Below are 23,822 nucleotides of genomic sequence, written 5' to 3' on the forward strand. Positions count from 1 at the left end.
TCCGGGCCGCATGGGGAGCTTATATCATGACGACAGCAGTGAACAAGTTAGATTGGCCTTTCCACAAGAGCTGAACGATAGAAAAGTAAAACAGGCCTGCGATGATGCTGAGACTGTTCACTAATGAAGCTCTATTATCAGTGTTACGCTCGATGTAGTTGTCACTCATAAAGTCATATATACAGTAGCTGGTCTAGACTCAGTGGTCAAAACACTGGCTGAATCCAGTGTTGCCCCAGGCCTGCAGGTCAGACAGGTCTACACTCTAACTGAAAAGAAGAAAAACAAGACTAAATGTGGACTAAACCAGGATTAAACCAGAACTAAAAGTAGAATAAACAAGGACAAGTTTAACCCAAAACCAGAGTAAACCAGATCTGAGTGGTAAAAACATTTCCAAAATAGCTCCAAAGCCAGGTCTAAACCAGGCCTAAACCAGGCCTAAACCAGGGCTGAACCAAGTCTAAACCAAGTTTAAACCTGGGCTAAACCAGGTCTAAACCAAGTCTAAACCAGGTCTAAACCAAGTTTAAACCAAGTCTAAACCAGGTCTAAACCAAGTCTAAACCAGGACTAAACCAGTGCTAAACCAGGACTAAACCAGGGCAATACCAGGGATAACCAGGGCTAAACCAGTCCTAAACCAGGGCTAAATCAGGGCTAAACCAGGGCTAAACCAAGGCTAAATCAGGGCTAAACCAAGGCTAAACAAGGGCTAAACCAGAGCTAAACCAGGGCTAAACCAGGGCTAAACCAAGAACCAACAAACGAGGAATAAGTGGCTGGTGTATCGTAAGTGCAAATATGATATGGCATTTCTCAACAACCAAACAGTTTATACAAAGTTTGTGGCCCTGCTATGCGGCCCACATCGTGTTCTTCATATGAATGAAAAGACTGCAGGCTTTTCAAACATGCTGATGGTCTAGTGTCGAATTATGAGTCTATAAAATGAGCCTGAGTACGAATAAAACAAGAAGAGCAGATGTGAGCGGCTGAAGGAGGGTCCGGTGTGTGGTTTGGAGAGCAGAGGATGTGGCTGATTAACAGGATGCTCCGTGTAGTGTCAGTTACTCTTACTCATATACAGCACCAAGGCAACGGCTTGAATTAAATGATTTTGAATGTCAAGTGGAATTTAATCAGTTAAATCTCATCTTTGTTTGGAGAATGATTAAGCGAACTTTCTTTTTGTTTTTTTCATCCCGCGTTATTATCTTTCTTATATGTGTGTGTGTGTGTGTGTGTGTGTGCGTGTGCGTGCGTGTGTGTGCGTGTATGTGTGTGTGCGTGCATGTGTGTGCGTGCGTGTGTAAGTGTGTGTGTGTGTGTGTGTGCATGTGTGTGTGTGTGTGTGTGTGCATGTGTGTGTGTGTGTTTGTGTGTGTGCATGTGTGTGTGTGTGTTTGTGTGCATGTGTGTGTGTGTGTGTGTGTGTGCATGTGTGTGTGTGTGTTTGTGTGTGTGCATGTGTGTGTGTGTGTTTGTGTGCATGTGTGTGTGTGTGTGTGTGTGTATATGTGCATGCGTGTGTAAATGTGTGAGTGGTTCATTGATATAAAACACTTTGCGTGCCTTGAAGGTAGAAAAGCTATGTAACCATAAATGTGACCAATTTCTTTTGTGATTCAGGCAAGAATTGTCAAATACCAAGGTAAAAGGCAGCACCGCTTGGCTGAGACAACCTTTCACCACTGCGTGTTAAACCACACCATCTGTGGAGCCATGACCACACACTGATAAAGACGTGGGCTGGCAAACATTGTGCCCGGTCAAGAGCTGAACTAATGAATAATACATCGGATTGGGAAGAAGCCAAGTGTCTGAGAGCGTAGTGACACCGCAGTCCTCAGACCATCATGCACATGCTTTGTAATGTGTCCTAAACTGAATGAACTGAAACTGAACAGAAAGTCGGCCTAGGATCAAATGGTATTTTAGAACTTAAGCAGATTTTAGGATTGAATTGTTGTTGTTTGATTCATTCTCAGTCAAAAGTACATTTGGATTCACACTGAGCATGTTGCTCTAGGACTCTATGCTCAGACTCAAGTGCTGCATTTAGGTTGGAATTCATTCTGCAATCAGAACTTTAATATAATAATGCTGAAAATGTTCTATAAATATAATTTCACGTTGAGAAACTGAAAGTGAAATAGTTGTGCTGTCATCTACAGCTCAGACATCCTCCAGGCCATGTCTTTATCTTGAAATTGTAAAGTCTTAGTCCAAAAACTGTCTCATAACCAAACAATGCATAATGATAAATGATAGATCACATATTCTCTCACTTCCTATACTTGACTGTACAATATATTGCAAAAGTATCTATATTGCAATTTTAGCTCACGCAATATTTTATATTCCTACAAAGTAAATATATCACAATAACACAAGGTCCTCCATCTGACAGAGATGTACTGTCAGATGGAGTGCATTGGCTGATTGTACTTCATCACAGATCAAACTCAGATCAAACTCTCTTATTTTGACAGAGTTTGTTCTAATACATTAAAGCATGCACATCATTTCTAATATAAGTGAAATGATTGTGTCAAACGTGCATTAAAATTGTGCAATGATATCTATATTGCAGCATTTAACAGCCATATTGTATAACAAAAATATTACATTGTCCTCAAATCGTTTCATCACAGTTTGTCTGTAAAATGCTTATAGAATGATAAAGTAATGACAAAGTAACAAACTAACCTACATCTGTCAAACAATTACCCTCTGGAAGTCCATTACAAATTGCTTCCACGTGATTAGAGATCTTTTCCCATTCTTAATTGTTTAATCCACACTGCCGTATTGAGACCACACTGACTTAGTGATGCAGAGCCTGCGGGACAACGTAATGGGATCAGCGTTATTAAAGTTTTTGCTGCAGTAAATGTCGTGTCTCTTTAAGTGGAGATGCTCATGGCGATTGCTCCAAATGACCCATCAAACAGGCTCATGCATGTGTGCAGGAGACAAAGCAGCTCACCCACGGGAGCGCAGGGACGCTTTAGGCAAAGTAACGTGTTTATTCAGACGGACGACCTTAGACCTGAGCCTGTGCGCGCTGCTCTGCCTCTGGAGAATTCAATTTAAAGAAATGTGAAAACACTTCAGAGAATAATGTTTAGTGGCTCCTTGGAATATGGAGTGACCACAGTTCTCCGTCAGATGCGCTGTTTATGTTGTTTCTACTTTCAAAATGCTGATGTTTTGCCACTCTAACCAATTCTATCAAGATAATGTTAGTTTTCCAAAATTGCTTCGAAGAAAAGATTATGCAGAAAACCTATTATTCTCTCTTTTTTAATCAAATACCTACGCCTTTATCCCATTTTCATATTGTTTACTGGCATTTGTTTCCCAGCCGCGCCGCAGGTCAGACAGACATTTTAATATGAAGCTGCAATACAAGCATTCGTTCAGACTTGGACAGGTGATCTTTATTCCACGCATAAACAGCTTTTTTCAGCACCGCGCCGATCTAAAATCACCTCCATTCACAAACACATCCTGTCTTTCCTTTTCCCCCGGAGCAGCCTCTTCTTGACGATTGGGTCGAGCGGGTTTTACTGTGAGAATAAACGCAGTTCCCAAACGGTTCATTGGCGTTGCTGTAAATCCATTTCTTCATTCGTTTATTGGACTTTGAATAAATGCACTTTGGTGACTCACGTAATGAAGCTGAGATTATGTCGGCCCCTTTCACCCGGACAGCAGTTAGTTCGGAGACTTACTGTAACGGACATAATTGAAACGTCAATAAACTACAGAAACGACATGGATATTTAGTTGTGTGGGAGGAAGTTGAAGACTAGATGGTAAATGACTGTTGTAAATCAGCTGTGGATTCAAAAGAATAAAGATTGAAGTTAACATGTAATAGCTAATAATGTCTTTAATTTAAATTGCAGCTTTCAAGATGGTCAGAAAGGTCAGAGATTGAGTCATGTCTCGTCCTCAGCCAATTCTCTACTTTTGTGTGTGTTTGACGGCAATGGTTACCAGCTTGTATTGTTTATGGTCATGTGTTTTTGAAAGAAAAAGGAATAAAAAATGGATCAATATGATGGGGGATTATGTTTTTGCCATAGCGCCCAGCCCTGTAGTCAAAGCAATTTACATGACATTAACATTAATTAATTCCAGTGGTGGGAAGGTGTTTTTATATGTCTGCCAATCATCCAAAGCCTCATTCTATCATTCAAATCAGTTCAATAATATCAGGAGTGCAGCAGAAAGACTTCTTTCTTTCAGATTTTACAAAAAGCCAATGTCACTCTTAGCTCACTGAGTCACATTTTAAAAAGTTAGTTTTCTTTGCTGGCTTCAGGCCGTCGCTCTGCTGTTCCCGATTCCCTTTTCAATCCTTCTGGCCTTTTGTATTAACATTCTGTGTGGATGTAATGATGTGATTTTCTTGGGTACCATCTACTTATACACCTCAGAGCTCCTCTTTGTTCAGAACTGCTCCGCTGTGCGTCGTATGTTTCGCCGTCCTCTATTTACTTTTTACTAGCTCATACTAATTGCCCCTGATGGGATTAATAAAGTTGTCTGAATCTCAATCTGAATTCATTCAAACATAAGATGTGGGCGAACGCTTCCTCCACAGCGGCCTTAAGTGAAGACATTGTTACCACGCGCATTAGCCTTCAGTGAAAACAGACTTTCATCGACGCTGTTGAATATTACAGTATGTCTTCGTTCTCTTTGACAATGGACCCGATATATTATTCAGGAGTAACGTTCAAACTGTCGTGTAGGTATTCTCAGTATTTGTTGGATCATGTTTCCTGTTAGATGGTGCGTCCGTCCACACTCACAGACATCACAGGGACAACTTTCCGTTTGGCCAAGGCTGGTCTTTTGTCTGTGTTCAAGCGCGGCCAGTGCCTTTGTCCAGGAGCCGGCCACAAACACTCATCCACGCCGTGTACGCGTGGAAAACACTCAGCTATTCATTACGCATCGGGCGCCTCTGTTCAGTGCACATGTGTTGGTTTTGGAAGTGTCGCAGTTGTAACGATGCATGTAATATTGTGGTTTCAGGCACGATGTTTGTCCCTTGATGCTATTGCTCTGCCTGGAATAAGATAATCCTCTTTTGTCCACACATGGGGAAATTTCATTGTTGCAACGCAGGTAGATACAGAGGAAAAGAACAGATAACTTATTGGAAGTTTAAAAAACACTCTCAATAGAAGAACTCTTATAAACAAAAACTCTTATAAACAAAAACTCTTATAAACAAAAACTCTTATAAACAAAAACTCCTATAGACAAAACCTCCCATTTCCCAACAAGGGATGGAGGGGAAAAATAAATAAAGATAAAAATAAAAATAAAAAATACATAAAATGTTACACAGTATGGCATTAAACATGATCTTGTATTAAACAATTACATTTCTGTGTGTGGGGTGGGTCGCCTCTCTTGACCTTGGCTTCACAGCAAGAACGTCCCGGGCCACGCGTTCCTTTCTGAGCCGAGTTTGACTTCTCCTCCCCGTGTCTGGGTGGGTTTCCTTCCGGGCTCCCTGGTTTCCCCCGGCAACCCAAATGCATTCACGATAGGTACAATCCCCCAGCTACAGTCCTGACCAAGCCTGGAGTCAGAAGATGGATGACCCGAGCAGTGCAGTAGCTTAGAGGATAGAGGACACAACGTTTACCTTAACCTTAACCCCATCCACTGAGATAGACAGGTGTAATGCTATACTGTGGAACATTCAAGGCAAAGCTTTTATTTCTATGGACTCAACCACTAGAAAAGTCCATATTAAGCACCTATAAGATATTCTAGCCCAGTAAATACAATGGAAATAAGGTCAAGAATACGGGGCTGATGCAACATATTATTTCTTGATTTTTTACAATAACATCATGCAACCGTAGTAACAAAAGAGTGTCATGAAAGAGCGTTTGGATGCAATCACTTTTGATATGCCTGTCATCTGGTGAAATAGACCACGGCAGCGGTGACATGAAAGGATGACATTGTGCGGCAGAGGCAGATGAATAAAACATAAAGTGTTGCATAAATCTTGAAAAAGCAGAGAAAAGACATCACATTTTGGGGCGAAGGATGGTGAGAGGTTTTCAGATGGTCTGTGGTTCAGTCTCTAACGTGAGAGGCTGCGGCCATTGCACCAAACGCGGAGGTCGCCGAGGTAACGTGATTAACCTTGTGCAATCGTAGTGAACGGGTGCAGCTGAAGAGCCGGCGGACACTGCTCACACCAGCTCTTGTGAAAAATGAATGAGAGCTAAAGGGGCTTGTGAAGGTAAATTGCTGATTGTCTTGCTGTGACGTGAGCGCGATGTAAGGAAATCATGTCTGGTCCTTGCAGTGCACTCCACACTGGTCAATAAGGTCAGTGTGCCAAATCGAATTACACGTCCGCTTTCTGTTGTTTTCTAATCTATAGACTCTTCTAGTGTCTGTAAACAGGGCTGGGAATTACAGACTCTGTCACGATTCGGTGCGATACACGATGCACTGCTTACAATACGATAATAACAACATTTTGCAATAATTTATATTTTCGATGATTTGATTAAAAATACTGAATATCGCTTCTAAAATGGTTACGATTATTATGTTTTACTTCTTCTGATTATATTGTGACCTCAATAATTACAATTATCGATTTACCAAATAATCTTGACATCCCTAGTCACAAATTAGCACAACATTTTCTGTAATAATCACATTTTTCACAAGAGCTGGTATTTATTTATTTATTTGTCTTTGGGAGTTTTTATTTATTTATAGGAGATCTTCTACTGAAAGTGTTTTTCAGACTTCCTATAAGTGATCTGTTCTTCTGTATCTACCTCTGTATCTACCTGCGTTGTACCAATGAAATTTCCCCATGTGGGACAATAAAGGAATATCTTATCTTATCTTACTTATTGAGACTCAAACACAAAAACAATCGCATAAACACTTGCCACATGCTTTTAATCCATTTTATATTTTTCCTTTGAGTTTTCAGACCATCTAAAACTTGTGCATTGTGTCACCATGGTAACTGGGCTGTCCTCGATAGATGCTGTTTACTTGTGATGTTATTGAAAAGTATTGATCGTGGCTTGCCAAAACTGTAAATGTTGTATTCTTGTTGTATTCTTGTCGTCTTTTTTTGAAATGAGAAGATGTCACTGGTCTAAACTCAACTCTCTGTCAACAGCGTGTGCGTATATTCCGTTGACTTTGTTCTTGTGCGTGACACTTTTGAGCTTGCGGCGCCTAATTGCTGGATGTATTTTCTACTTGCACCAATTCCACAGAGACACAATCATATCATAGTCAAGGGAAAGTCTTTCTAGATGAATGTCAATAGTAAGATTCTACACAAATGTATTCTCAGCTTTGATTTACACAGGAGCTGCTTCTGTCCACATGCATTAGCGGATTCACGTGAAAGTGCTGACGTGGTCCAGGCTCAGGACATTACCTTGATTAGTCCAAGTACGGCGGTCGACTGTCATTTCCTAAAGCGATCCCCTTATTTTGACACCCAGAAGAAGTGATAATGTGTGTTTGGCTGATGATCTCACGTCACTATAGGACAGTAAGCTGCAGCTATTAGGCCTCCATGGAGTCATATTGACCAATGTAAAGGTCGTTATTTTATTATTTTAACTGACCAATTGAGACCAGTTCAATTCATAGATCTTTCTTCTGAAACAAGAATTTTCAATCAACTGCACTGCTTCCTGGTGGTGTCGTGCTTGTGATTTATGGTGCTGTTGTTAATCGATAATTGTGTGGTTAAATTGCTCCTCAGGGATAAATAAAGTTGTATTAACCGACTGATTGATTACTGGAAACAAGTTCAGGGAAAGTTACAGGGTTAACTCCTTCCTATGCATGGGTTTGAGGCTTGTTGCCATAACGATTAACAATTAAATGTCCTCAAAATGTTGTATATAACACAACGCTGAAATCCAGGAACATCGCAGTAGTTTACTAATCTAGCCCCTTTCACCAATTATACTTCTCTGACCAGGACCAAAGTGAAAAACAGTGTTTATTCTGACTGTGACTCTACTTTTTCATTCAAATAGTTTGATTTCATTAACTTGGCCATATACTTGAGGAATGATCTGCGGCTGCCCTTGTGACAGAAGTGCAAAAGTCAGAAGGAGAAAGGACAGAAAGGACAGAAAGGACTGTTGGATTGTGTGGAATGAGCCGTTTGTTTTTCCTGTATCCACGGAGACCTACAAGGAGCTAGCGTTAGATAATGGGCCCCGGAAATACAGACCTTTGGCACCAAAAGCAGCCGGCTCAGTGGAAATACTTAGAAGGAATGGCCTGCTTCATCACCAAACCCAGACACCAGAGGAGAGGGTTCCTGTTGTGTCTCCAGAGTTCCCCTGGTTTCTCCTGACGCTGGCTGTGAAGCCCAAGCTGCAGGACTCAGAGGAGGGAACACTTTTGTCCTGAGGTCTTTTTGCACCTCAAGCAGCCCTGACGAAACCTCCTCCTCTGAAGCTGCTCCCAGACCTTTGTTTGAGTCATTCTATTCTTGTATTTGAACTGCTCCCTGGGCCTCATTCAAGAATGTTCTCTCAGATTGTAACTTCGTAACTTCCACTTTGAGAGGATGCTGAGAAAACCAGATTCACGATGTGCGCTTAAGATTCCAAATTCCTTCTTAAATGAGAGTAAATGAGAGAACATGCAGCTACAAACACCACGTTGCTCATTTACATGTTTATTTACATAAAAATTTTAATCTATTTCCCCAAGAGTACGAATAAAGACACCTGACCTAATGGTGATTCAAAATGTCCAAACACACATGAGTTCACTCTATGGAAGCATATTTAAGTCACCAACTTGACCCAGGGCTTTGATCGTTTTATTGTGTGAAAAATGAAAAAAAAATGTAAAATTGTCTGGTCATGGGGGTCACAGGGGTCACAGGGGTTACAGGGGTTACAGGGGTTACAGGGGTCACAGGGGTCACATGGGGCTGTGGAATGCTTCAGGAATGAGGCCCATTGTGCTTAAATTGCCGTTTTGAGGTCATTAAAGTTGTATTGATTCTCCTTCACAGTGTAAATTAAAGTGAATGAATGATTTCACACATCACTTATTGTTTTTCTGCTCATGATGTCTATGTGAATAATAGTATCATTGTAATGATGTTTTTGATGTTTTTTCTCACAATAAGTTCATATTGTGATATTGTGACCTCTGCTCCTACTCAATAAATACCTCATTTATACCCAATTCATCCTCTGCCCGTCTGCTACTCGTCCTCTGCTCGTCCTCTGCCCCTCCTCTGCTCGTCCTCTGCTCGTCCTCTGCTCCTCCTCTGCTCGTCTTCTGCCCGTCCTCTGCTCCTCCTCTGCTCCTCCTCTGCTCCTCCTCTGCTCATCCTCTGCTCGTCCTCTGCTAGTCCTCTGCTCCTCCTCTGCTCCTCCTCTGCTTGTCCTCTGCTCCTCCTCTGCTCCTCCTCTGCTCCTCCTCTGCTTGTCCTCTGCTCGTCCTCTGCTCGTCCTCTGCTAGTCCTCTGCTCCTCCTCTGCTCATCCTCTGCTCGTCCTCTGCTAGTCCTCTGCTCCTCCTCTGCTCGTCCTCTGCTCGTCCTCTGCTAGTCCTCTGCTCCTCCTCTGCTCCTCCTCTGCTCCTCCTCTGTTCAACCAAAACATTGGACAAAAATGAACAAGGCGTTGCAGACTGTTTTTGACATCACCATCCCACTCAGTTTCAGTGGGCAATGCATTATAAGCATTATTTTTCCTTAATTCTTTCAATTCTATTCAATTAGAGTTTTCTTTGGTCCTGTCTTGTTTAGTTTGATGTTGATTGTTTTTCATGTCTACACGATTTTCAACAGTTTAATTGAAGAATGTGAGATGTAATTGTAATTCTTAATTACTTATTTTCTTCTTCTGCTCATTTTAGGCTGTGGAGATTGTTCAAAGTTCAAAGTATCTTGTTCATTCCAAGTGTAGTTGATTAAAACAGATTTATTATATTTTATTCTATTATGATTCATTTTGGTTTCAACAAATCTAATCTTATTTTCTTGATAACTTATTTTCTTCTGCTGCTCGGTTGCGGTCTGGGATTAATAGAATTTCCTCTCGGGGATATGAATAAAAGTAATTCTGATTCTGAAAAGATGTTAGTGTTATTGAATGAAAACAGCAAAGTACAATAAATCATTTGTGATTTTCATTACACATTTTTTTTTGTAAATGTTCTCTATCTAAAAAACAGTCTCAGTCACAATATGTCAACCTTTATTTGGTAAAAAAAATAAAAATCTCAGTGTACAATGTAAATGTTGACTCATCCGTCGACCACTTGAATAAGCGTTAGTTGCAGCCGCATTGTGTGGACTGCGGCCCTGGCCATCCATCCCTCTTCATAAATGATACAAGTTAATTATTTAAAAGTGCTCTCCTTTGTCTCAGAATAATGTATTTATGTCTTCATCCCTGTCAATTTCTCTGATTTTGTCTGTGCAGCTTTTCTCGTGATTTCTGAAACTTGATGACGGAAAAGTATAAACGCTTTTCATGACCTAATGCATTTTTCAGTGAGATGAGATAAAAGGCTTTTAGAGGGCTTCCCCATTAAACGCATCTCTCTTTCCCCCTTCTCCTCTTTCCTACCCCTTTCCTCCACTCCTCACTCTGCTCTCCTCTTTCTCCTCCATTCGTTCCCTCCTCTGCCTCCTCCTTCTTTCTTGATCCCTCTTATTTACTTCCCTCTTGTGTCTTTCTCTCTCCTGTCCTCCTCTCCTGACCCTTTACTCTCTCTTTCCTTCACTCCTTGCCTCCCATCGTCCCGCTCTCTACTACTTTCTGACCCCGTATACTCCTCTGCGCTCCTCTTTCCACCTCTCCCCACTTTTCTCCTCCTTCCTCTTCACTCTCTCCTCATTTCGCCTCCTCTCTCTGACCCCACCTTCTTTCCCCCTACACTCCCTTCTCCTCCTCTCCTTTCTCTTCTCCTATTCCCCTCTCCTTCCTTCTCCTTCCCTCCCCTCTGCTGCCTCTCCACACTTGTCCACTTCTACCTCTTTCTTCTCCTTCTCCTCACTTCTCACCTTCTCCTCCCAACTTTCTCCCTTCCTCTCCATCCCACCACATATGAAACTCTTCTCCCCTCTCTGGCATCACCTCCTCTCCATCCTACTCCTCTCTCCTTTCCTCTCCATTCCCTCCTCCTTTTCTCCCCTCCACCTCCTCTCCATTAGTTCCCTCTCTCCTTTCTCTTCTCCTCTTCCCCCCCTCTATACCTCCTCTACTTTCCATTATTTCCCACTCTGCGCTCCTCTCCGTTCTCTCCTCCTCTTCTCCCTTCTCCCTCCTTCCCCTCCCTCCCCTCTGTTCTCCCTCTGCAGCAGAATGGCCCGAGGTTTCCGGTGCTAGTTGCGGTGCTGTGATGGGCTCTGAGGGGAACGCTTCCAACATGTCGCAGAAGATCTCGTCTCTCTCTCGCAGCAACAGCAGCTCCTCCTCCAAACATGACAGCAGACCGGTAATTCACCCAGCACTTCGCCAGCAAACAGCAAAGAGCTGAGCCGCCACACAATTATCAGTATACAAACTATGAAATATTGATTCTTAATTATTTTCCCTCATCAAAATACACAATAATAAACTCATGACTAACTGCCAAAAGGAGTAATCATAAAATTAGAGATTTAATTTGACCTTTAGTTATCCAGATATGTTGATTGGAACTAATTTTCCTTTACGACGATCTGAATATCGAATATTGTAAATTGAAATAAATAATAATAATGATAATCAGAGTTATGCACTTTTTTGGATGCTCAAGGATGCTTTATATGTGAGGAAAAAACAAACATGACATTTAGCAATAATATTAAAGAAAGACCAGTTTGAACAGATGAGTTTTAAGTAGTGATTTGAAGTAGAGGCTTCTACTCTGACAATGTTCAAATCTAAGCTAAAAACAGTTTTGTTTAGCTGCGCATATGACTGAAAGGATTTTTTCTTTGCACTCTTCTCTTTTGTTTGTGATTTTATTAGTTTAGAAAATCAGTTGGATTGATAATTTTTTAATTTAGTTAATTTTATTGTAGTTAATTTTTATCGTTGCACTCTTCTCTTTTGTTTGTGATTTTATTAGTTTAGAAAATCAGTTGGATTGATAATTTTAAATTTAGTTAATTTTATTGTATTTCTGTAATTTCTTTGTGATTTGAATGCATTTTTCCTGCTGTGTGAAGCACTTTGAATTGCCTTGTGTATGAAGTAAGTCCGAGTCCCACTACTTTATTCTATACGTACCATGTAAAATGTAATTAAAGGTAAATAAATGCAGAGTGTGGATTCTCAGCCGCACATAGCACTCAACAACATAAAAGATAAATGTTAGTTGAACCAATTAAATATAGCCACTAGTTTGAATTTTGAGTGTGTTAAGAAATACTCGGTAGACTTGGTGGTCAATTGGTGTCCCCCCTGCTCTCCCCCCATGTCAGGCTGTTCTGTCCAATAAAACCTAAACTCAAAGGAATAAAACTAGAACAACCGGAACAAAACTAAGTCCACCTTTTCAGTTGGATTCTTTTTGAAGACATTTTATGCCAGGTTGTTGCAAACCTTTGTCATGTCTCCAACTTCTACTTATTCAGTCCCAATAAATCACCAGTGTTCTCTTCTCTCTGTGCCAATCCCACAACAAAATAATAAAAGTAATGTTTTTCCTGAAGCAAAGCAACATAAAGTCAATGCCAAATACATTGTAACACAACCAAAGAAGCGGACGTGGCTGTTGCCAGAGGGAAAAGCCAAAAGTAGATAACAAACAACTACTTCATTCTAAGTTTCTTTTGTATTTTTCCAGTTTGAAGCACTTGCCTCCAGCTCCTTCTGCGTTTAAAGAGACTGACTGGCCCAGTGCTTGTCACATGACTCTTAAGGACCAATGAGAAACAGAGAATCTACACTGACGACCCTGCTGCTGCACGTTTCATTAAAAATCTCAGAAAAATGGCTATATTACTGATATTATTGGTCGGGTCACATTCACCATCTCGCACTGGATTAATAATATACAGGAAGTTAAGAAGGGCATTTAGCACACTTAAGCTCGCGTTTAACTGCGCTGATAACGATAATACAGTCTCATTTAATCTCTGAGTGTCTTGACCTTGAACAGCAGCGCCTAGGCAACGTCTGGCAATGACTCATTGAGTGTTGCCCAGAAGCCACGCCCCCCCGCGGCAGGAGAGGGGCTTTTATTTAAACGCACCCAGAGATTCGATGATCGCCAAAATAATCAGGATCGGATTAGGAGAGGAAGAGTCGCCTCCGGGTGCTGCCAACAACTCATAAACTGGGTCATTACAAACCAGCTGGCATCAGGAAATAACACAACAGCAAAAAACATAAATTAGCGGTTTTAAACAAAGTGTCGCAAATAAAGTTTTATTTGAGTGGAAAAGAAAACTAATAAATATGTTATATTTTACATGAATGAGTAGCTATGACTTGTGTTTAATTGTAGCTTTGTTTTTCTTTACTAGATGAAAACGAGCTTATTTGGGAAAAATAAAAAAGCAACACAACATTATGACTTAGCAATAATGGCTAAATTTAGAAAATAAAACATTAAAAGCACTATGTTCCTTTTCTGTTGTTATTGCTTTCACTGGAGCGTCACATTCATTGTATCTTATGTATCATGTATCTTTGGTTTAATCAATTAACATGTCTTTATTGATTTGTCTTGTCACCTGCTCGACTCCATGGAGATAGATCATTTTGCAAGATCTCCATGGAGACAAGCAGGTGGCAGACCCGCCAGCAGAAAAGTTACAAAATACACCTTTAAGTAATTCTCGCCAGACAGCAGGTAGATTCTAATAATTGCAATTGAAACACAAATATTATCTTCCTCTCGTCCGACTGCTTGAAAACAATTGTGGGATATTCTCTGCGTCCCTAATGTGTCTGTAATCCACGGCTTTCCGGGAACTCACCGTGGATTAGTCTGTGATGAAAAATCTGAATCTCTGTATTTTCTAGGGATTTTGTTCACAACACGTCGAATCTCGAACAAGAAATGATTATGGAAATATATGAGATTAGGCGGGCTAATTTTGTTAAATGGTGCGTAACATAAATGACAACAAAAGCAGAGTAAGTACAGTAAATACAGCCAATAAGTCTTTGTTTTAGCTGAGGATTGGCTTTGTTGTTTGCATACATCAACTGGGATTAGCAACTCCAAAATGAGAGTTTCTTGTATAAACAGAGCGTATCCTGTCCGTCCCCTCGCTTCACTGTGCTGTTCCCACAGGACAGCTGGGAGATTGTGGAGGGTCTCAGAGGAGGCTACAGCAGCGTCCAGGAGCCCCCAAAACAAGAGGGTTTCCTGCTCAAGAGGAGGAAGTGGCCCATGAAAGGATGGCACAAGGTATTTGTTTGGCCTCTGAACATTAAAGCGGTTTCGGAGGTTTACTGATCGCTGATTAGTTCTGAGAGTAAATCTAGGTCAAAACTATTGCTGTAAATGACTGCTCTACCTTGTAAAAGAAAAAAGGGGAAAATACCATATTTAGGATCTTCATATCTTACGGCTCATTACGCTCATATTGGAGCTCATATTGGAGCTCTTTGCAATCATTTTTCAAACGCTGAAGGGTCCTTTTAATAGGCTGAACAGGAGGAGGATAATCAAGGGAAGCTGCTTCTGTGGGTCCAGTGTTTCTGACCAATTTCTATATTTTATATTATTTTTTTACTTTATAGTTACTTTTACTTGTTGTACTTACATGTTTAGTTTAATCTTTATTTGAAGGGACAATGTAGAGACATTTAGCTCATAAAAAACAAAGATGTTCCACACAAGATTGTAAATAGCTCATTTCCATTTGCTGTCCCTGATTTACAGGAATAAATAATACATTGCAAACAAAACACATTCAACAATAAGATCATTTCACAAAGTCCACATTCAGTATTTACATAAACATAAGGAGTATTCATGACCTATCAGTTTAGCACTATTAAAACAAATCACAATACATGTGTTAATTTGTCCTATAAATTACTGCCATTATTCATGGGAGGGGACAGTTACATATTTACATATTACACACATTTCTGCAGCGTGTCATGCGTGTCATAAGACGGTTAACAAGGCGCTACATGAGGCGTATTATAAAGGGGATGGACAATAACTGGATAAGTGTGATTTTCTTATGCCACTCAATAGTCATGTTTGTTTTTAGACTAAGAGGGAGACAGTCTGACTTTGGGAGGACGCCATAATCCCCTCTTTTAATGGGAATCACTGTGTGATTTCATAGTCTGCACAAGGCTTTAGGAGTCAGAACTAAGTTTACATAAAAGGAATGGAAAGTTGAGTGCAAAGTTCCTTCTTTCTCCAATAAAAAAAAATCTAACTTTAAGACTTCTCAAAAATGGTTCAAATCAGATAATGAAACTGTTATACAGAGCCCCTCAAACCACAAGAAAAAGTCATTTCCCTTTTTCTTCAGTTTTTCTTACTTTAAAGATCTTTTGTTGGAAAGTAATGTGTGCTCAGTGACTCATGTTTGTTCTAAATCCATGCTTTTTCAGGCCTCATGCTGCCAGGCTTTCTTGTTGTTGCTCCAAGAGCCATTAGCCGTCGCTCTGGTTGTTAATAGAACTCTATACATTTAGTATTGACTCACGCTCAGCTTTGCACATCTTTGGGCTTTCAACAGGATTTTGAAGATGTGCATTTAACATTAGGGGATCTATTAGGTGAATATATTGGATATATTGGAGTGATATAGACAGATTACAGCCACCTACTGCTGTTTTTGCCGCAACCCAAAAAGTACACTTTGCCCCGATTTGTGACCTGACAGTGACTTCAGCTTTTCTCTCCAGAGATACTTTTTGTTGGACAAGGGCATCCTGAAATATGGAAAGTGCAGCGCTGACGTAAGTACAAAAGCTTTCAACCTGCATTATGTGCACCTGTCACCCATCACAGATTATTACAAACATGATGTGTTTTTTTAACGCTGCACTCTCGATGGGGCGGCTAGATCTGAGATTTTATTTTTAATGTTATTGCAAATTTCCTGAAAAGTTTTCTAGTTGCTGTTGAATTTGTGTATGTTTTCTAATCACGTATCAGTTCACAGTAGGGTTGTCCAAAAAATCAATACTAATCAAAATTAAAATTCAAACTCAAGTATGGATACTGAGAAAATCAAAGAAATAGGACAAAATGTACTTTTCCAAAATAGTTTCATAATGGTCTATTTAATGACTTGCATAAAACCAGACTGTAATATTAAAGAAACAATTACATTTGAGAAATGACATTCTATTGCATTGAAAATGGCTTTCTCATTATTAGATATTGGTATTGAGTATAAAAACCCTTTCCTTAGTATCATCTCCATTTCCAGAACCAATACCATGACTAAAATAGAAGAATCACATGCTTTTCAGAACATGTTTGTGCAAGTCTAAATTACAAGGTTAACACCTGTTTTTAAGGAAAGACAGACATGTTATTTAGTTGTTTAAAGAGGACATTCTATTACCTGAAATATGGCGCTAACAGTCCCCATAGACATTTTTAAAAAATGTAAATTTTAGGTGTTTAAAGGTACGGTGGAGAAAAATCACCTGTATTTTAAGTTAAACAATGTTTATAACCCGGTTGTTTTAGGTCCAAACATTACAACACACATTACACATTACAAAACTTAAAACTAGATAAAGATAAAAAAAAAAAAAGTATAGGTAGTAGTAGCCACATATCTGATTAGGATGCAGCGAGCTTTCAAACTTTTAATGTACATTTATTTATGGGGGAAATGAATGCTAAATGACCTCAGGGAACCTCAAAGTGCAGTCACTGTTGATCATCAGCGAGCTACATAACGGCATGCGTCTCACTCACTAATTATGATATATTAGTAATACAGACGTTCTTAGAGGCTAAATAGGGAACGTCTTTTTCATCTTGCTGATTGTTAGACTTCAATTGAGTGCATTTGAAAGCTGGGCAGACTCCTGATGCTTGAGTATAAAACCCTAATCTAATTTATTCATAAGTGTGCGCTGACTTTCCCTTGTCTTGCAGATTGAGAAGGGAAAGCTGCATGGCTGTATTGATGTGGGTCTGTCGGTCATGGCTATTAAGAAGAAAGCCAAGTGCATCGATCTTGATGCTGAGGAAAACATCTATCACCTTAAGGTAAACCACAAGGATACAACCGGCTGGGCTAAACCAACTCACCAGACTCATAGGAGGCAAGAAGATCAATTATGAGTCTGTTTCAATCTTTGTTTCTGTCATATTTGGTGACAAAATGCATCTATTATATTCTGTACTTATTACTTGTCTACTTTTTGCATTCATAATTCTAAAATGATCATATTAACAGTGCGTTTTATTTGTTGGTGTGGTGCTTTTTAAGACTAACAGAGCTGGCTTAAAAAAGTTAAAAGCAAACAATGCAGTAAAACATGAGAAGTGTATAGTGCATTTACTGTTTACAACATTGGTGTGACCCTCAACTCACTTTCCCTCCTCCGTTTGTCCTTTTGTTTTCCACCCTGCAGATAAAGTCCCAAGAGCTCTTTGATGAATGGGTCTCTAAGCTGCGCCACCATCGAGTGTATCGACAAAACGAGATTGCCTTGTACCCAAACGAGAAGACATTTTTCTCCTCGCACTTCCCCTCGCCCACTTCCACCATCACCAACGAGAGTGCCTCAATCAGAAAGGTACAAAGTGCCGCGATCGAGTAAAACAGCGTCTGAATATGTCGGGTTCATGTTCAGGTTTTGGATGATGTGATAAATTCAGACGCCAAAGCCAATTCCAAAACTGTTAAACCCCATCATATTATGTTAAAGGGGACGTATAATGCAACATGGACTTTTATGAGGTTGTAGTGGTGGAAGAGGGACTCAGTTACTTCAGTAAAAGTACAAATACAGCAGCAAAGAATCACAGAAATAATCACGTACAAAAAATCATATATATTATAAAAGTATAAAGTGCATGTTTAAACTTTTACTTTTAGACTAAGTATTTTGCACACACTTTGGATATCTTTTAAAAATGAAACTTCAAAAACCTTTATGTAGAACGTCACCGTGAATTTGCTACGAAAGTACATCTACTGCTCTCGGATGTACTGAAGTAAAAGTAAAAAGTATCCACTGTGAAATGGCTGTGAAAAGTACAGATGGATAAACATTTTACAGTACAGTGCCTTTACTTTTGTACTTTAGTTACTTCCCACCACTGCTTTTAATACAATATATTTGTTTTCTCTTTTCCCACTCAAAGTTGTATTTAGAGTGATTTATGCACAAGTTATGGTTGTCCTCTTAAATTCAAAATACCATTGCTCCATGAAAAATCCCACTCGACCGATACGTGCCCACTGCCAGTACTTTACTTTATTCTCAGATGTTTTTTCTTTAACGGATACGCGTAGGAGTCGACAACAAACATAGCAAATGGCACAAATGAAAAAAACTATCTCCTGTTTGCTCATGTGATCTCCAGCTATCCATGTCAGCACCAATATTGGGATCAAAATGAGTCTATAAACCTATAAACCATTATAAACCATAAAGTCTATAAACCATAGTCATTTCATGGCTTGTATTCCTTTCATCTGACAAATATCTCCTCTGTTTGATTGACACACTTTTTGTACTATTAAGAGACAATTATAATAATTTCAACTGTGCTGGCAGAGGAAATGTTACCGTATTTCCCGGACTATAAGTCACACCGGAGTATAAGTCGCACCAGCCAAAAAATGCATAATAGAGAAGAAAGAAACATATATAAGTCACACTGGAGTGTGAAATGCGGTTGCAAGTGTGAAAATAGCAAATAATATCACAAATAAGTCACTCCGGAGTACAAGTATAAGTATATAAGTATAAATATAAGAATAAGTCACACCCCGGCTAAAACTATGAAAAAAGGTGCGACTTATAGTCCAGAAAATACGGTATTTCAGTTGTTATCACGTGCAGATGAGGTAATAGCCATAAATAAGGTCAAAATAACATCAGTGGGCAGTTGAAAGTCACATTCTACCATAAATCCCCAGTTGAAGGGTGGGTTTCCATGGGTTTCGGGATGATTAAAAATGGGACTGTTGCCATAGAAAGGACAGACATTACAGATAAATGAAGTGGCGTTCAAGTTTTGTAAAAGTATATGCGCTTTTGAGAACAACATACAACATATCCAGTGCGATTGGCCCTGACCTCTGCTTGTGTCTGCAGTGCATGTCTTTACGCAGACAGTCCACGGTGAATTCTCCGGGAGCCTTCGCCGTCGGATGTAACAGTCAGGCCAAAGTAGCCGCCTGGCTCCAGTCCTCCGACGACTTGGACAAGTGCTCCAAAGGTGACTCAAAGTACACAAGTGCTCTCCTCGCTTCATCTGGATTCTCTCACTCACTGTGGGGTTTTAGTCAGAGCAGCTGTTTCGCTCTGGTCCAAGTAATTCAACTGAAGAATGAGATCAAATTTTAGAACTTGAACGTGAATTGAATTTTGGTTTTACTTTGATCAAGATAAAATGTGTTTTTTTGCTCTTTTTTTTTTTTAACCTTATTTTTGTCTGTGGGGCTGTTTTTTTTAACTCAAATTACCTTAACTTTATATGGCAAAAATCGAAAATTAAATTATTTTCTCTGTTAGCCTGTTTGCTAAAACTGTCCCACAGCAATTAAACTGACTCAAAAACATATTATTTAAGGAGAGAAATATATTCAGTTTATGTGAGCGTAGCTGCTGTGTTCCTGTTGTCCTGCTTGATTCATTTTTTTTAGATGTCAGGTACAAACTAAATATTTTGCAGAGTTGTAGACTTTTATATGTGTTGTCGACTGTAGCAGCTCTTTGCGTTTTGACCTTTGACAGGAGAAAATTTCTCACCTTTGCGTTTTTGCCACTGCTGAATGCTGTGATTCCATCTGCATAACCTCTATTGCTTTGCCTCGAATGTTCCACAGTAGGACATTAAATATATCTCCATGGAGACAAACAGGCCCGGTCAGATCCATGATGAGGCAAGCCTGCTCACAGAAGAATGCGAGTTGTTCTGTATTAGCATTAGACACACCTGTAATTGAATAAATGCAATACAAACCATGGAGACAAGAAGGCGACAAACCACCACCAGAAAAGTTACATAGTGCACCTTTAAGTACTATTTCAGAAAAGACAAGGCTTATGTTAAGTTCCACCTTGACTGTATTAAAGTGCTTGAATTGTCTGTACCTGATATTTGTCATGTAATAAAGTCAAATCTGTTCTGCCCCAGGTCAGATATATTATAAAAGCAGCTCTTAGGGTCAAAAAGAGTGTTTTCTTCTCTGTGAATCAGGAAGTGCACCATTAGTGTGACAATGTTTTTTAAATTCTACCCTGACCTCGCCCTGAAAGTTGTGAAGAGCACTTATAAACCCATCTGAGTTCATGATTTAGATGCTTGGAATGAATTTGATTAGTGAGACTGCTGCAAACCTTTTCAAATGAACCAGTTCTGTTTTTAAATTTTTTAAAGACAGTAAAGCAGATTAACAGCTCTCTAGATGCACGTGTTCCCAGCATCCTGCAGGACCCCACACTCCCTGGGAACGGCCTCTTCTCCACTTCCCCCTCGGGAAGTTCAAAACAGCCAGGCACAAACAGGCCATGAGCAGTGGACATGCTGCAGATCTTTTTATCATTGTGTTTTTATTGATGTGAATACGAGAGTGTGTGGGTAAAAAACCCAAATATAGAAGTAAATAAATAGGACCAAGCCAGAGATGAATCAGGTTTAAAGCAGAAAAATAGATATAAACTGTACCAAGACCTGAACTCATAATTAATATGGGACTTTTGTGGGACCCACAGGTTTAACTTTGTTCTTTTCTATAAAAGCAAAACTTGTCAAATGCCATTCACTCAATGTTTTACCTACTCACTCATTCATTACGTTGCTTTAATTATATGAATGATATACAAACAATTTCCTAATGAAATATCAGCATAGTTCAGGCTTAAATATTGGCTATTCAAATGTACTTATTTGTACTTACTGATTTCTGGAGTTTCATCTGATTAATTTCTGATTGTTCACATTTGTGCCGGTTTTGACAAGGAGAATTATGCAAAAAAGGCCAAACTAACGTGTCAAAAACGTTAAAGATTCAGAGTTTTAAAAAAAGTAATTGTACTTTGTCTTCTAAACGATAGAAATCCTCTAATCAACGCGTGTGTTGCTGATGATAAGATTCATCTTGTAAATGGCAATCACTTCAAAATCAAATCTAAATATTAATTATTATTGACTGATTATTCTAGTTGTGTGATTTTTTTCTGGCCTTGTAAATGTACCCAGTGCGTCAGAGTAAATCTGGAGAGTAAATAATACAGCCATCCTTTTTCCCATTCAGACCAAAATGGCAGCATGCAATCAAGCTAGGAAATTGTTTTTTCCTCTTGCCTGTTGGCTGGAGCAAGAAATTAATTTGGATTTATGTCTGTTTGTCGTCCCTTCAGACATCTCGGTGTGTGAGGCGTATCTGCTGGAGCTGTCTCACCTGCTGCAGAATATGGAGGTCCTTCACCGCACGTACTCTGCTCCATCCATCCAGGCTCTACAGGTACTTTTTATTACTTTCTTTAGTCATATGTTCCCTGTGGTAAATATCTGTCACAGTTTTACATCTGTCAAGTGGCAGTTTGTGATGAAAAGTAAAGGTTGAAATTGAAAGGAATCTCTCTGCCAACGCCATCAAAAACACACAGACAATTTAAACGCAACAGACACGCTTTGTAAAACAATCATTTAACAAAGCAAGTGTGTTATCAGGGTTCAATATTTGTCAAATCATAATTATTGCGTAAATTTCATAGATTTCAATTACACGGCTGCTAGGTAACAGTTGCGGAATTACATCTACCAAGTATAAACATCACCAAAATTGTCCAAAACTATCATTCTTTTTCTTATTTAGGCTTGTACATTTGAAAGCCCCAAAAAGGAAAAAAGACTACCAAGAAAATGGCGTTCAAAAAACGACCACAAAGACGCCAAAACAACTTTACAGGTGAGTAAGCGGGGAAATTCCGCTCGATAATAGTAATGGAGTAACCGAGTTCTGCTGCAGGTTCCGAGCTGCATCTTCCCCGGCTCAGTCCGACTTCACGCTTCCAATCCCAACCTCTCCACCGCCGCTCTGGGCAACGACAAAGGCGACCCGGAGTCTCTGGACTGTCCCATCGATGTGGCCAAGCTCCAGGAGGACTTCTGCCGCGTGGCTACCAACCGTGAGCTAACCAACATTTTCATAATTTGTCCAAAAAAAAATAGAACTGTAATATTAAATGTCCAGTATGCGTCTATTCTGGAGGAGGGTCCGTGGCCTGCTCATCTCCACAGTGTGTTACAGCTTAGTACAGAAGTTACAGGGCAGATCTGTGGAATAATACCAAGCAAAGCTATAACAAGAAAGGGTATCGTTTTATTTGAATGTATTTGTATTTGAATGGACAGAGTGTAGACCTCGTTTTCTACATTAGATTCATGGTGTAGACACGTTTGATGATAACATTCCTCAGCTTTCATATCAACCATGACATTTTCTCTTCCAGTGCACACGACCATGACGTCCGCTTTAACTTCTCTCACGTCAGAAAGAGAGCGATTAAGACAATGTGTGGACACTGAGACGCTCCCACCTACGTCTCCACAGGTGGTTGGGCTGAAGAACGCCCTATCAACAGTAAGTTATAAACCTTAATATAACAGTTCAGCCCCGACTCCACCGGCTCTGCTCAGTCACTAAAACATGTACAACAGGGTCCTCATTGAGGCCAGGAGATATTCTAATTCTCTGTAGGACTATCCTGGTTAAATAAAGGTCAATAAATAAATATTGTCAAGATTATCATCACAATATCTTCTATTTATGGCACATGTTATTGTTACAGGCCCAACTACGTGACATAATACTAATAGTTATAGTTTATCTGAACACAGTGCAGTCTGTATGAGTTATACATGTTTTTTTTACATTGATTTAACTTGCTGATTGTGATTGCGCTGACTTCTTTCATGTTGAAAATGTACCTACACACATTTAATTAATCTCTAAAAGCGCCCAGGGTGCCAGTGTTCCAGCCTGATTACGAAGCCTCGATGTACCACACGCTGATGCTGAAGACTATGATGACATTATGCCATTCTATGTGTTGCATATGGCTTTAAGGATGGTGATTCGAAGAAAAAGGGTTGTAAGAGTTTTCAGCAGCAGGATTCAGAATAATAAGAGACTGCTTGTTCAACAGTGTTTGTGATGGTTTGTTTGCAGGCTTTAGTCCAGAACAGTGAGCTGAGGGAGCGTCTGTCCAAGATTCACGCTGTGTCCCACATTGTAGACAATGACACAACAATAAATATCACTGCCCCAGTGCAGGTGGGTGCAGCCGAGGCGTCTGAAACCTCACCACCAAATGAATCCTTCACGTAGGGCTGGGCGATATGACAAAGAACAGTCACAATTTGAAACTGTTATTCAAAACAAATAAAACTGTCTTTTAATAAGATTTCCTTAAACAATACAAACTTTATTCGGTGCCATTTTACATTTAAAGTTTCAAAGACTGATCTCTGCAAGCGGTCTTTCTTAATCGATTCATTGATCAAACTAAATGAAACTAATTGCACAGCCCTATGTTCTCTCCATCTGCATTTAACACTGAGTTCATAAGTGAGAGTCAAAGCATTGTCTTGAAAGAACACTTCATCAAACTGTGGATTAAG

The 23,822-nt window shown here is 39.7% G+C and overlaps 1 protein-coding gene across 4 annotated transcripts in view; it reads left to right on the forward strand.

The window, feature by feature from the left end:
* The window catches only part of osbpl3b (oxysterol binding protein-like 3b), a 37,834-nt gene that overhangs the window by 6,248 nt on the left and 7,764 nt on the right, over window positions 1-23,822 (forward strand). Inside the window, exons 2-12 of one of the 4 annotated variants that reach the window (XM_072460633.1) lie at window positions 11,380-11,516; window positions 14,313-14,429; window positions 15,896-15,949; window positions 17,109-17,222; window positions 17,591-17,755; window positions 19,286-19,409; window positions 21,557-21,660; window positions 22,015-22,107; window positions 22,168-22,327; window positions 22,652-22,782; window positions 23,371-23,475. In XM_072460633.1, coding sequence (XP_072316734.1) covers window positions 11,421-11,516; window positions 14,313-14,429; window positions 15,896-15,949; window positions 17,109-17,222; window positions 17,591-17,755; window positions 19,286-19,409; window positions 21,557-21,660; window positions 22,015-22,107; window positions 22,168-22,327; window positions 22,652-22,782; window positions 23,371-23,475 — 1,263 coding nt within the window. In that variant the 5' untranslated portion in view covers window positions 11,380-11,420. Of the gene's footprint in view, window positions 1-11,298; window positions 11,517-14,312; window positions 14,430-15,895; window positions 15,950-17,108; window positions 17,223-17,590; window positions 17,756-19,285; window positions 19,410-21,556; window positions 21,661-22,014; window positions 22,108-22,167; window positions 22,328-22,651; window positions 22,783-23,370; window positions 23,476-23,822 lie in introns of those variants that run through there. The other 3 variants (XM_072460635.1, XM_072460634.1, XM_072460636.1) reach the window with 3 other exon arrangements.

This window comes from Eucyclogobius newberryi, unplaced genomic scaffold (assembly GCF_026437365.1).
Source record: "Eucyclogobius newberryi isolate DKJ021-1_F unplaced genomic scaffold, fEucNew1.0.hap1 SCAF_3, whole genome shotgun sequence".
In the NCBI taxonomy this organism is placed as follows: Eukaryota; Metazoa; Chordata; class Actinopteri; order Gobiiformes; family Gobiidae; genus Eucyclogobius; species Eucyclogobius newberryi.